Source organism: Zalophus californianus, chromosome 1 (assembly GCF_009762305.2).
Source record: "Zalophus californianus isolate mZalCal1 chromosome 1, mZalCal1.pri.v2, whole genome shotgun sequence".
Classification (NCBI taxonomy): domain Eukaryota; kingdom Metazoa; phylum Chordata; class Mammalia; order Carnivora; family Otariidae; genus Zalophus; species Zalophus californianus.
Window position 1 is genome coordinate 207,108,569 of NC_045595.1, and position 13,973 is coordinate 207,122,541.

Consider the following 13,973-nt stretch of genomic DNA (forward strand, 5'->3'; position numbering starts at 1 on the left):
GCCCGCAGGCTAAGGGGCAGAGTTCCTCCCGGCTGCATTTCTCTGCCAGACCTGGCCGCCTGCTCTGGCTAGCTCCAGAATCCAGGAGTAGGTCCCCCGCAGAGCCCACGGGCGGCGCGGTGCCTCAGCTCCAGAATCAGCCACTCCCAGATGGAAGGGCAGGTTGGGGGAAGTCTGCGCTGAGCAACCCCTGCCAAGCTTCTGTGTCCTCTCTGGAGTCTGAAGTTACTGTTTCTCCCTCCTTTGTCCTCTCTTTCTGGAATGCCGCTCCCTACCTCCTCCCCACCCCAGGGGCTGCCTTTCCTCAGCCCCTTCCTTTGAACCCCACACTGAGCTCTTTCCTTTGACTTTACCTCACTCTGTTTTATAGTTTGGGGATACATTTCTTATTTGCTGACCCAGACTCGAAGCCTATCTCGACCAGGGGTGGAGAACCCCCAGCACTGTCCTGTACCCAACAGACTTGGGTCTTGAGTTATTTCTGCCGCTTATTAACTGTCTAATCTTAAGCAATACAGATCACCTACCTTGTCCTCCATCTCCTCATCAGTAAGATGGGACAATAGACTGGGCGGATTTTAAGATTTATTGCAGCTCTAAAGACTGAATGAATTCAGGAGTCCTGGAGGAACGTTTTTGAAAAGAGAATTTAAGATTTCAGCTGTTCATCACTGCTGTCGTGATGACTGGGATCCTTTCGAGATTTTACTGACTCTAACTTACATAAATCCTGCCAATATTGAGGCTGTAGGTTGCATAAATGTTTCTGTTTGACATTTGAAACACTATACGTTCTCTCCTGCATGGTTTTTGGCTATAACAATCAGGTTTCTATGTAGCCACTCCTGCTTATTGCTTATTACAAGGGGATAAATTCTTGAGTTATAAATAAACAAAACAAAAATACATTAAAAGGAAGACTCTTGATTCTACTGAAAGAATTCTTAATTTACTGGAACGGTATAGCTTGTCAAGTGATATAAATGTCAAGTTAACAGATGTCAAATCCAGTCCCATTGGGAGGCAATGAGCATTACAGGTACCCAAGCGAGCATCATGGAACCAAGAGTTAGCTTCCCATGGTGCTTTTGTTGTACCATCTAGTAGTGACTTGGTGATGAGTTAATTATGGATAAATCCATTGTGTATTAGAGTCTTACCTTGTGGAGTTACTTGAGCAGAGTCGATTGGATAAGACAACCCTTACATTTTATTATGATATTGTTTCCTGAGAAAGAAGCATGTTGGCCCAACAGCTCAGTAGAGGCTGGGCTGGGCATCGTCCCGCATGCTCGAGAGGCGGGCAGGCCCCGAGCAAGGAGGAGTGGATGCCAGTCTGACCTCCTGGGCTGCCGGCGGCTGACCCTGCCCTCTGCTTTCCCCAGGTCATCCACTGCAGCGGCTACTTGAAGATCAGGCAGTATATGCTGGACATGTCCCTGTATGACTCGTGCTACCAGATCGTGGGGCTGGTGGCCGTGGGCCAGTCGCTGCCGCCCAGTGCCATCACAGAGATCAAGCTGCATAGTAACATGTTCATGTTCAGGGCCAGCCTCGACCTGAAGCTGATCTTCCTGGATTCCAGGTGAGTTTGGCACCTGATACTCCTGCAGAGTTCCCGAAGATGCCGACAGGTGGAAACTGCCCCGAAAGCTACACTGTGAATAAGGGGAGGAATAAGTCATACTAAGAATGCGAGTTAGGGGGACGCCTGGGTGGCTCAGTCGGTTAAGTGTCTGCCTTCCATTCAGCTCAGGTCATGGTCCCAGGGTCCTGGGATGGAGCCCCGCGTCGGGCTCCCTGCTCAGCGGGGAGTCTGCTTCTCCCTCTCCCTCTGCTGCTCCCCCTGCTTGCATGCTTTCTCTCTTTCTCTCAAGAATGTGAGTTAGAAAGCGATTTGGTGGAACCAGGTCACGAACTGGAAGAATTGCTATCAGCCTTAGGACTCAGGGGTAGCCAGCTTCTCCAGGTTGTTTTATATTATTTACTTACCCCTTCATCATTTCACTGAAGTGGGAACTGGGAATAATGTGTTGTGGACACAAGTTAGCCGTTTTTGAAGGCCCACGATGTCGGGATTCTGTCTTGTATCTCTGTCAAGTAGGTAGGACCTTAAAATCAAAAAGAAAGACTGTGAGTGTGGACTGTGAGGTGGGGCGGCTGCCCACGCAGGCTGGTGGGAAGCCGTTCGGACTGTGGCAGCCACCGGAGCTGAGGCTGCGAGAGGCAGGTGGCCTTCCCTGGGGAAGGCTGTGGCCACGAGCTCAGTGGGTGCCCCGTCTGGGCCTGGGCTAGGAGGGCACCCCTGGCTGGCGGGGAGGGCGAAGATGCAGTGGCCCCAGAACCATCTCTCTCAACTATCCTTTGCCCTCCTACTACTTGGGTCTGAGGATCTCGTCTCAGAGAGAGAAGGGAGAGTGAACAAGGCGGAAGCCCTGATGTGTTGTTCACTAGGCCTGCCGAAGCCCGCCACGCCGGGGAGGGGTGTGCTGGAGTGGCCGCAGGGGCTGGCTGGTGAGGCTTCACCAGCCTTGAGGCCTCAGGCCTGCCGGGCTTCTTTGGGCTTCCATTTTCTCATCTGTAAAACAAGTCAGCCCCACCATGCCCACTCGGCTACCCACAGGCTATTAGGAAAGCGGAAATTTGATCATAGACAGGAAGCATTTGTAAAAGTAAAAAGCCTGATGGGACTGCAAGGTGAGTCACTTTGCCTGGTAGCCCCCTAGAGTCCTCAGCTGTACAGGGAGGGCTAAATGTTCAGAGATCCCGCTTCTGCTTTTGGGTGTGTGTGTGGCTAAGCTTTCTGGGAGAAAGGAGATAGATACATCCATATGTAAATATAAATATATATATATATTTTTGCTAAGATTTATAGATTTTTTTCCCCCACCTTTTTTATAGTGGTAAAATGTACATGACATAAAATTGGTCACTTTAACCAGTTATGGGAGAAAATCACACATATCTGGTTGGGGTGGGAGGCGAAGACATGAATTAGCCTAGGTCACCGTTAGCACACGTCAGGACCTCAGAACTGTTCATAGGTAGAGAAATGACAAAGGTTGACATGACAGACTTGGCTTTGTGCTCCCAGAAAGTGTACATATAACTCTTTGGGGGAAGGAGGCCGGCACCTTTGGGCGGCCAGACGCTGACAAATGCTGTTTTCCTGCAGCGAAGACAGGCCCCTGCCCAGAGAGGGGCCCCGGGGGGTTGGGCTGCCTGGGGGTGTGGCGGAAGTGACAGCAGGCCGTGGGAAGGGGTTCTTTCTGGATTCAGGAGCCACTTGTAAAAGTGAACTGAAGGGAATTTCAGCTGTCCAAGTTCATTATTTCACACATTTGGGAGGGTCTCCCTTGTTATGTCTGTCTCCTAGTTTTCCTTTGAGGATTCTAGGAAAAGCCTCTGGGGCTCAGTGAATTCTCTAGAAGAGGAAGGAGGGAGGTCTCCCTGGGAGAAGAGATTTCAGGTCTTCTCAAATTGTTCGATGCACGCAGCTTTGAAACGTGAAGGACAGAAGGAGGGTTTTGCAGAAGAGGGTACTGGAGGTTAGCTGAGAGACTAGCTCATGGTGGGAGCCTCAGGCATGGACTTTCTCGAATGCCAGCGTCCCTCCACTTCAGGGTGAGGGCCGGACCCCTGAGGTGAGTAGGAAAGAAAGACAGTGATCTTGAAGAAGACTCCCTGTCTCTGCAGAAGTCCACTGCTGTTCTCCCAGCTAAGTACCAGGAAGCTTCTAGCAAAGCTTCTGAACTCCAGTCATCTAGCAGATACTTAAGAGGGTCGGAGACGAGCTGGAGAATTCTTCACACTCACTCTGGTCTCCGGTCTGTTGCAGCTCGGTCTTTGATAGGCCTCTGGGCTGGGGGACAGAGGGGCCGGGCCAGGACTCAGAGGTCAGCAGGATGGCCTGGCGGGGTGGGAGATGTCAGCTCCTGCATCCAAACCCCAGAAGCCACAGTGTGGGGTTGGCTTGAAGCCCAGTGGCCCTAGAGTCACAGGGGCCTGGGTGGTGGACTGGGGGGTGGCCACTTTGCTCCCCACCCAGTGTAATCCCAGACACAACTGAACTCAGCATAACCTGAAATTTGGTTCATAGGGATTTTGTGGTATTTCACTTTGAAACTGTAGCTGGTGCTTTTGCTAAGGATGGGTGAACCCAGCCATGTTTGGGGTTTGGCAAATCCCTCTGACAGGTCTTCAGACACTGGAGGTTTGGAAAAAACCAGGAGGGCGTGCTGCCAGACCCTCCTCTTTCCCTTTAATTTTTAAAACCAGTGTGTACTTTGATGAGAAACTTAATACATGTGTTTCTGATTCATTTACACGTTCAGGGCCGTTGTTCTGTAACTTTACTTCCAAAGGGTCTGGGAAGCCTCTTTCATCCTCACATAGTAGAGATGCCAGGTTTTCTTTTTGGGGGTAAGCCAGGTCTCAGTTTTCCTGCCACACAGTTCGACTCCAGTGGGGCCTGAAGTTCTAGGTGGCCCTTAGACAAGTCGCCCGGGCCCAGAAAGGCTGTGGCACGTTCCCTTTCCCACCTACCTCCAGCCCCGTCTCCTTCCCACCCTGAAGGAACACCATGGAAATGTGTACACCAAATAGTGACCGATTCCAGGGAAATATGAGGCTTCTGGAGATTTATGACCCAAAGCCCATGCAGAACTCAACAGAAAGGGGAGCAGGTTATGGAATGAGGTCAGGTTTCCCTGTTTCATTTCCAGCCAACATTTCAGATACAAGCCAGCAGGACCCCCAGTCCCGGCCCGTCCTCAGGCCCCACCTCTCCTGCAAGGACTGCCTCCCTTCCCTTAGAATCCCTCTTGTCCTCTTCTTTCATCTGTTCTTGAATATCTGTCACCAAGACGTTCGGGCCACCTCCTCTGAGGGCACGGCTCCCAGCTCAGTTGCCCAGGGCCTGGGAAACAACATCGCTGCCGCCTGCCATTTTCACCTCTGGACGGAGCGATCCGAATGCCAGTGATGATGTGGTCTTGGACGTTGAGAGCTGCTTTTCTTCAAAGAGCTGACGTGGGAAATTCATATTCCTGGGGCTTGATGAGAACAGAGAGGTGGTAGTGTCAGGAAAACCCCAGGAGCAGGCTGCCCTTTTGCCAGTGGACTGCGGGTTTACCTTGCAGTCACAATATTTGAGGGGGGCTGTTCTATTATTTTCTGGGGGCTGTGCAACCATCCTCCACTGATAGGAGGAGTCCATGTCTCCAGCTAGTCTGTAGATGCTACTGCCCAACCAGAGCATCCTGAGACCACCGTGTCCAGTGTGCGACGTCCAGGCTCATACACACAGTAGCCGGGATGTGGAAACCACCCACGTGGCCATCAGTGGGTGAATGGACAAACCACACGTGATATCTACACACAATAGAACATTACCCAGCCATGAAAACGAACGATATCCTATCACATGCTACAACTTCGGCGAACCTTGAAAACATGATGCCAAGTGAAAGAAGCCAGACACAAAAGGACATGTGCCAAATCATTTCACTCCTCTGAAATATCTATTTTTTTAAATTAATTTATTTATTTGTCAGAGAGAGAGCACAGCAGGGGGAGTGGCAGGCAGAGGGAGAGGGAGAAGCAGACTCCCCACTAAGCAGGGAGCCCGATGCGGGGCTCGATCCCAGGACCCCGGGATCATGACCCAAGCCAAAGGCAGACACTTCACCGACTGAGCCACCCAGGTGGTCCCTCTCCTATGAGCTACCTGGAATAGACAGATTCATAGAGACAGAGGGAGAGTGACGGTTACCTGGGTGGGTAGGTGGGGAGCAGTGGAGAGTTCTGGAGATGGAAAGGGTGCTGGTCACACAACTTTGTGGATGTAGTTAGTGACACTAAATGTACACTTAAAAAGGTTAAAATGGCAAAGTTTCTGTTGTGCATATTTTACCACAATAAAAAAAAAAACAAAGGTTCCCATTGGACCGTCACCCCAAAGCCCCTGGACAGTGGGTCTTTCTCCCACTATCAGCATCAAAGTTCACTGGTAAGCGCCCCCAGAGAAGTTTCACCCTGAAAGAGGAAAACACGTTAAGCCATCCCAAATGTTCTTCTAGCTGGTAGTTTCAGAAGAACATTCCCACTCATGAAAGTGCTACATCCTGCACCGGGCTAGAGTTCAAAGACTCTCTTCTTGTAAAAAAGATCATTCTCGGTTTCCAAAACCAACATCACCCCCCGCCCTGAGCCTTTTAGCACTTGATTAGTTGGCAAAATCAATATTAGTTTAAATGAAAGACAATCTGCAGAGCAGAGTAACCCACAGAGTCACTGTCCCCCCCACCCCCCAGGGTGACCGAGCTGACTGGGTATGAGCCGCAGGACCTGATCGAGAAGACCCTCTACCATCACGTGCACGGCTGTGACGTCTTCCACCTCCGCTATGCACACCACCTCCGTGAGTACCGTTCACCCGCGCCGGGCTGTGGGCCGGGGCTGGCCAGGGAGAGGTGGTCAGGATGGAGCAGGAAGGCGGCCCTTGTTTGGTACAATGGTCGCCTGTCGTGCATGTATGAATTTTAAACCTCCTGCACACTCCATCCACCCCTTGGTTAAGCACAGCTACTGGTCAGTTCTCAGACGTCCAAGCTTACCTTCAGGTGACACTCCATTGGGTGTGGGATGGTGCCGAAGCTGCTGGATTGGAGATAGTGGATTTGGAACCTCCGTTTCTCTATGACATCTGGACATCAGTTGCAAGTGAGGGCGACCAGCAAAAGAACCAACACGTACAGAGCCCTTACTACCGTCGGGCACTGATTTAAGTGATTAAATATGTTGCCAACCCAGTGAGGGAGCGTCTCATGTTCATCTCCCCCTTTGACTACTGAGGAGGAGCCGAGGTTCAGAGAGGTTAAGCCACGTGCCCGGGGTCACACGGTGAGAGGCCGGCAGAGCCTGGAGCTGAAGCAGGCAGCAGCCAGCCTCTGACCCCTGTCCACCACTCGGTTGGCAAGCTCAGGGGAGACCCCAGGTTCCCAAGATGGGAGAAGTCAGCATGGAAAGAGTGAATACTCAGGATTCGATTTGCCAATGCAGACAGTTGGGCGAACATCTGGACGGGGTGGGGCTGGGGCTCGAGTCACTGAAATGTTTAAAGAAGTGACACTTTTCTTCTAGAATCCAACCTGAAGCAGCAAAGAATTGGCATGGAGTGGGATACCTCATCCTCTCACAGCCCAGCCCTCCATGCCAATGGCCGGCTCAGGGGTGCTTGTTAAGGGGGTGCAGATGGATGGAGGGGCCAGATCTTTTGCAGTGCAGCCCAGACAGCATGACCCCCATCTGGCTTTGCTTCGTGTTGACGAGGAGACGTTAGAGGACAAGTTGCTGGTGTCGAGCTGAGGGTGGATGGCAGGTCCAAGGACTGCTCACTCTGGCCGCATGGTCTACCTGCCCGGTCAGTGTCGACTGGGACCCGGCGGGCATGGCAGTTACTAGGGTGTCGCTGGGCAGACTCAGACAGCTTCTTCCTGCTCCCTTTTGATTTACAACAGCGAGGAAAGGTCGCTGTGCACGGACAGACTCGGAGTTGTGAGCAGCCTTTATATTTCTTGCGTTTCAATTAACCGAATCGTGATACAAACATCCCTGTTTTTCTTGAAAGCAGCTTGGTCAGGAAGCAACTGCTCACTGTTTGGATGGGATCCGTAGGTCAGCCTCGCTGATACGGGAGCTGGAAAACAGGGTAGGCAGTGTCAATTATAGAATTAGTTCTTGGGGAGACTTGCCACGCAGGGAGTAAGGGGAGAGTGTGTGCTCTGGAGTCACTAGAGCGGTCGGGAGATGAAGAGGTGTCTGCTTTGTGGGTGTGGAGCAGCGTCATCACCATAGAACAATCTAGAAAGGAGGACAGGCGTGAGGGCCCACACCTCCGCACTGCCGTGGGGGGGGGGGCGGGAGGGACATTCCCTGCCACTACCACTGCCAGTGGAGAAGGCAGTGGCCGCTCTGAAAGCCCCCACCCCATGGGTCCCCAGCCTCCTTCCATGGAGGCAGGAGCTTGTCAGGAGCCCTGATATCCAGCAAGCCCTGATATCCCCCGAATTACCTGCAGGAACAGTTGCTCTTCAATGTGGGGCTGCGCTGGAAGACATGAGGCCTCTAAGCACAGAGAATGAAAACTTATGGAATTAAAAGTCTTCATTTTAAGTCTCATTTCTTATCGCTTGCGCTGCCTGGCTGACAGAGGGGAGCAGGGACTCCCCCCGCCCAGGGGAAATTAATACAATTTGTATTTGTATCTGGAAATGTAATAGTGTAATAAAGGCCACAGTGATGATCATCGCGAGGTTCTTGTGACCATACAGACTGGAAGCTTTTCATGTATCCATTCTGGCCTCTCGTCAAGTGCGGGGAGCCGGGCGGCCCTTGTGTCCATTTCCCAAATGAGCAGGTGAGCCCCAGGGCTGGAGGCCTGTGGGAGGGCAGCAGCTGAGTCAGACAGAACTAGAGTCCAGGCCTGTTTGGCTCTCAAGCCTTGAGCGGTTTCCACCACAAGATGGCTCTTAGACGTGGAGCCTGTCTTTGCTCCATCAGGAGCCCCAATCTTCCCAAGCTCAGCCGGCTTCTGAAGGGACTTCATTTGAGAGGTCCTCTGCAATCTGCATGATAAATTCACCGTATCTCACTTGGGATTTGGTATTTCTAGACATCTCGATTATCCAAGGGAGCCCTGAAAGGGAAGACATACACAGGCTTCCAGGAGACACACGGAAAAGACAGAAGCATTTAGAAACCAGAGGGAGCACGGTGGTTTTTTATTTTCTCCAAATGGGCTAGAATTGGTAAATCAAAGAAAATTAAATATAGCAATATTGGCAATGATGGCTGCTGGGCAGTGACCTTCACTACAGTGGAGAAACACCACAGGGACTGGAGGCAGAGAGCATGTCCCAGCAGGCTGTGGGGAGATGGGGCGTGGCCTTGGGGATCTACCATGAGCCCCACATCGGCCCCGGACTCCCCTCTGCCAGTTTTCCAGATATAAGCTAGAGGAGCGTTGACAGCGAGAAACAGCCGAGGCTCTTTCCCACAAATAGGGGTGGGAATTAGTCTTCCGGAGCTCACACCTTGGCTCCAGGACTGGAACCATCTTTGGATGTCCCCCTCAGGAAAACCATTACTTTCCCCTCCAAAGCTGGGACTCTCAGATGAAGAAAGGGAATGTATTCAACACGCAGAGCCTGGTCTTTGGAAGCCGGGTCTTGTGTGGAGCTTGGACAGTTCTGAAACCTCTGTGTTGTGAGGTACCTGAGGCTCCAGTCTCCCCACGCACACAACTGGGGCCAGAGGGGCCAACTCCAGAAGACGGCCCTGAGCCTAGAGTTCAAGTACAGCAGTTTATTTGGACAGCCACTGAAACGTGGTTAGGGGAGAGAGAAGTAAGTCATGGAGGGGAAGGAGCCTTAAGAGGGGCTTGTCTGACTGGGACTCAGTCATGGCGCCAAGGGGAGTGAGCTGAGGTATTTATATTCCTGCTCCTGCCAGTTGTTGGCTGAAGGCCGCTCTCGGGGACTATTAACCCCCCTGCTCCCCCACATCTGTCACAGTGGGCTTTGCCAGAGAAAGGCCTCAGGAGGGTGATGGGGCCGTCGGAAGTTGCTGGGTGCCCTCCGTGGTGAGGGCAGGGATGTGAGGAGGCATCGATCAGAGCAAAGGTCCAGAGGCCTGTGTCTCCTCAGCCTCCTTCCCCTCGTTGGTCTCCAGGCTTCATGAAGGTGTTCTCCATCCAGCCCTCCCTCCACAAGCTGCTCCTCACCTCCCAGCCCAGGTGGTCGTCTTGTCCTTGCATGCACTGGTCACCTCTCTCTGCGGGGCCCTGTTGTCCCCACTGCCCAGGGTCCCTGTTGGTCATTTGGAGTGTTGTCCATGTCCAAACTCCTGCCCCGTGGGGGCTGGGGAAAGCCAAGCCCCCCACTCTTTCCAGTTCTGTTTTCACTCCTCACATGGTGTCATCTGCTGTCACCTCTCCTCCAGAGGACGTGTCCAGCTCCTTCCAGCCCTACCCAAGGGCCCTACATTCTTGTTTCTGGACAATGCTTTCACCTCATGCTGTTCAGATCCTTATGGGGACTATGTTGGTCTGCTCGCGCCGCCATTACAAAATACCACAGGCTGAGGGGCTTAAACAACAGAAATGTGTTTTGTCACGTTTCTGGAGGCTTGAATCTGAGATCAAGGTGTCAGAAGGGCTGGTTTCTCCGGAGGCCTCTGTCTTTGTCTTGTAGACGGACATCTTTTCCCTGCGGCCTCACGTGATCATCCCTCTGTGTGTGTGTGCGCATCCTCATCTCTTTTTATTGTAAGGATACTGGCCAAACTGGATTAGGGTACCCCCATTACTTCATTTTATTTCAATTACTTCTTTAAAGATCCTATCTCCAAACACGGTGACGTTCTGAGGTACTGTGGGACGGGACTTCAACATACGAATTTGTGTGGGACACAGTTCAGTCCCTGACAGGGACTTCCCCTCAGAGCTCTGTGTCCTTATCCAAGTAGTAGGCCCGGCTGGACAGGCCGGCTTCAGAGGGGCAGGCGAGAATTCTGAGAAGGCAGGATTCGACATTTGGAAAATGTGACTTTTCAGCCGCTGACGTGGTGCTTCAGGAACTGACGGCAGGGCTCAGGGGCCCCGCCCCAGCCTCCTGCCCTCCAGGCTTCACCCAGGTCCCGGATCCGCACAGTGGCCCCTGCCAGCCTGGGACTCAAGTCCTTCATTCCGATCACAGCTGGAGCTGGCCTGGTTGGTTGCCCCAGGAGCTCAGGCATGCAGGGCGGCCTGTGCCACTTCCTTTCCATCCCCCACAACGGAGGGCGGCTGGAGGTGGCCAGGACTATGGTGACCCTCGGGACTCCAAGGCCATGGGGGGCACTGGCCTCCTCTTATAGGGAGACATACAGACGCATCTGTCTTCGCAGTTGATGAGGTCACTGAGTACAGGAAACATCTGCCAACACCCAGGGAGGTCACTGTCCGATTTTCCAAGGCCAGATTTTCTCCACACTGGCGTCCAAAACCCCGGAATCCCTGGAGACGGGGCAAAGGGCTCTGCCAGCAGCAGAGTTGGACATAAGGCAGTGGTGGCTCTGGAGGACCACAGTCAGCCAAATGGTTTTCACACATTGTTCAAAATATTATCTTAACCCAGAGCAGGGATCCACAGGGTCCAAAGAAAGCACAGCCCCTAAAGAAAGAGAATTCAACACCTTCCAGAAAGTCAGCTTCCTACAGAGAAGCAGGGCTGGGCAGTGCTGTCTTTGGGGAGCACGGGATTCCAGAAGTCAGCAAGACGGGGCCTGGCATGGCCCTCGCATCCCAGCTTCTGTGTCCCTGTGGACCTGGGCCTTCCCTGCAAGTCAGACTGTGCCAGGGCTTTCCCCAGAAGCTTTTGTAAGGAAAAATGAACACAGACCCTCTAGGGAATGTATTTGACCCTCCCAGCCTTTCCCCGCCTGCCATCCTGGGGTGGCTCTGCTGAGTGTGGGCCCCGGCGCAGGCATGACATCATGTGGCCTCAGGGCGATACACAGCTTGGGAAGGGACTGGTATCAGTGACCTTGATGATTTATGTTGAGGGACACCGGGCAGATTTCCTCTGGACACAACAGTTTGGAAGAACTATGATGTCCACAAGGCTATTTGTCGAAGGTGGTAGAAGAATGTCACCGAGCTCTCTAGTTAGGCCCCTCTCCAGAATGGGCCCAGATCACAGAGAACACAGGCCATGTCCAACTGTCAGAACATTTCAATATCACAGAAAGGCTTCAAAGCCTGAATATGTGGTCTACAGACTTCAAGCAATAACTGTTATAACAAAATTATAGGACAGCTGGTAGACACCCAGAGAGAACACACCCTAAATGGTCCACAAGAGTCACAAACCCAGATGTTTATGGGGCCAGGCATGTGACATGTATGAATGGGCAACTGTAGGGCAGTAGGGAGTGGTAGAGCCTGTGGCTAACACATGGCCATCCAAAGGCACTCTGAGTAACAACAGCTCTGTACCACTAACAGAGCCCATCCATGAGCTTATGTGGTACATGGGATACCAGTTTGCATACATTCTGTAGCTCCACTGTGGAGCAGGGGACGGAGGTCTTCAAATGGAAGATAAACTTGAAAGGAGTTTCCAATCTACTGTGACGATTCCGTTTCAGGCGACCCTAGCCCCTGCTGCTGGCCTTGCTTGCCTCTGGACTGGAAATGGATGACCACATTTAATTCATACTCAGATCCTTTTTTAGATACTATTCTCCAAGCAGAGTCTGGAGGTAGAGGAGTCTTTGTCTTGCAAGTGAAGGTGTGGGGAAGCCTGTGCCTTACGGGGGAACCACGAGCGATGGACCAGGAAATAATCCTAGAAGGCACAGCGTGATCTACACCTTGTCCTGATCCCTGGAAGCAGTTTGGACATCTAGAGGTGTAGACTGTACCTTCGGGCTGCCACATGGGTCGGGCTCAGCCCATCTTCCGTGGTCAGTGCCACAATGTGGCCCTTGGGGACGTTCTTCCTGAAGGTGCTTTCCACGCCGTCCTACCCATCAGAGCGCCTCAGTGTAGAGCAGGGTATTGTGTGGGGACCGTACACGCTCCCTAGAGGAACACGTGGCTTTTCTTGAGACCCACTGGCTATACTCCCCCGAGGCTGGAGCCGGCAGGGGGGATGAGAGCAGGCGGAGCGTGGGGATCGCATCCGCCAGTTTTCCCATGGAGGGTGGTTTTGTTTCCTGGGGCTGTCCTAACGAAGTACCACCAGCTAGGGGGCTGAACACAATGGAAATTTACTCTCCCACAGTTCTGGGGACCAGAAGTCCGAAGTGAAGGTGTCAGCAGGGCTGGGTTTCCTCTGGGGCCTGAGGGAGGATCGTTCCTGCCTCCGCTAGCTTCTGCCAGCGGCTGGCAATCCTCAGCTGTGGTCCCAACCCTCCAGTCTCCGCCTCGGCCGCCCCCCATACGTGTGTCTTCTCCTCTTCTGTCTCTTGGAGGGGCACTTGTTCGAGGTAGGGCCCACCCTATTCCAGGACGATGTCGTCTTGAGATCCTTAACTTAATTACATCTACAGAGACCCTTTTCCCAAATATGGTCACGTTCATAGGTTCCAGGTGTCAGAACGTGGAACCTATCTTTTGAGGGAACACTATTCAATCACGACAGGCATTTTTGGTGTCCTTTTCAGCTCTTAAAATTCAAAATAGCCCCAATAGATAATAGAAATACATACAAATAGAAATAGAAATTGTGCTCCAGGCCAAGGTTTACCTATCAGTGAGGCTGAGAGGCCCAGTTGCGCCTTCAGGAGGAATTCTGGAGGAACCAGGCAGGCCACCTACTTTTCTGGATAGCAAATTCATGGAACCAGAATTCCCACCCCAAAGTGGCCTCAGAAAACCATGACCACTGGCTTCCATCTCAGCATGGGCCACCCTGATTAAAGAAACATCTTAGACTGCGATGTTGGAGATACTGTGGCCTGGAAGCTCCAGGGCCAAGGCCTCTGCTCACAGAGCTTACAGCTTAGGGGACATCTCCAGCCTGCCCCCGTCCATCACCTCCAAGCAGGGCCTTCCTCATAGTCCTCCACCCTGGGATCATTTCAGGCAGCTAATTAACCACAGACTGGAGGGGGAGCTAGACCAAACCAAGGAATGTTGTAAGTGTCTAGGATTTCAACTTGGATTGATATGTGGACTATCACCATGGGTCATAGGGAAGCAAAAAAAAAAAAAACCAAAAAATTCTATGTCTGTGTTTGTTCGGTCTCCATATCTAAGTCCCATCACAACAGAGGCAAGGAGGGTCAGAAATGATAAAATCTCTGCAACTTCTGCCAGTGGAATCCTAATATAAAATATTTGGAATAAACTGGCTTTATTGTATCCGGCTTAGATGATTATGGATAGGTTTTAGGAATGTTGTAAGAAATAAGGAAAGTATGGGGGC

At 52.1% G+C, this 13,973-nt stretch overlaps 1 protein-coding gene across 2 annotated transcripts in view; it reads left to right on the forward strand.

Annotated features, from left to right (window-relative positions):
• SIM2 (SIM bHLH transcription factor 2) overlaps positions 1-13,973 on the forward strand; it is a 53,756-nt gene that overhangs the window by 24,809 nt on the left and 14,974 nt on the right. For both annotated transcript variants that reach the window (XR_003518162.2, XM_027584868.2), the window contains exons 6-7: positions 1,386-1,585; positions 6,315-6,421. Coding sequence is in view for 1 of the 2 variants with exons in the window: in XM_027584868.2 (XP_027440669.1) it covers positions 1,386-1,585; positions 6,315-6,421 (307 nt within the window). In the remaining variant the exon portion in view is untranslated. The remainder of the gene's footprint in view (positions 1-1,385; positions 1,586-6,314; positions 6,422-13,973) is intronic.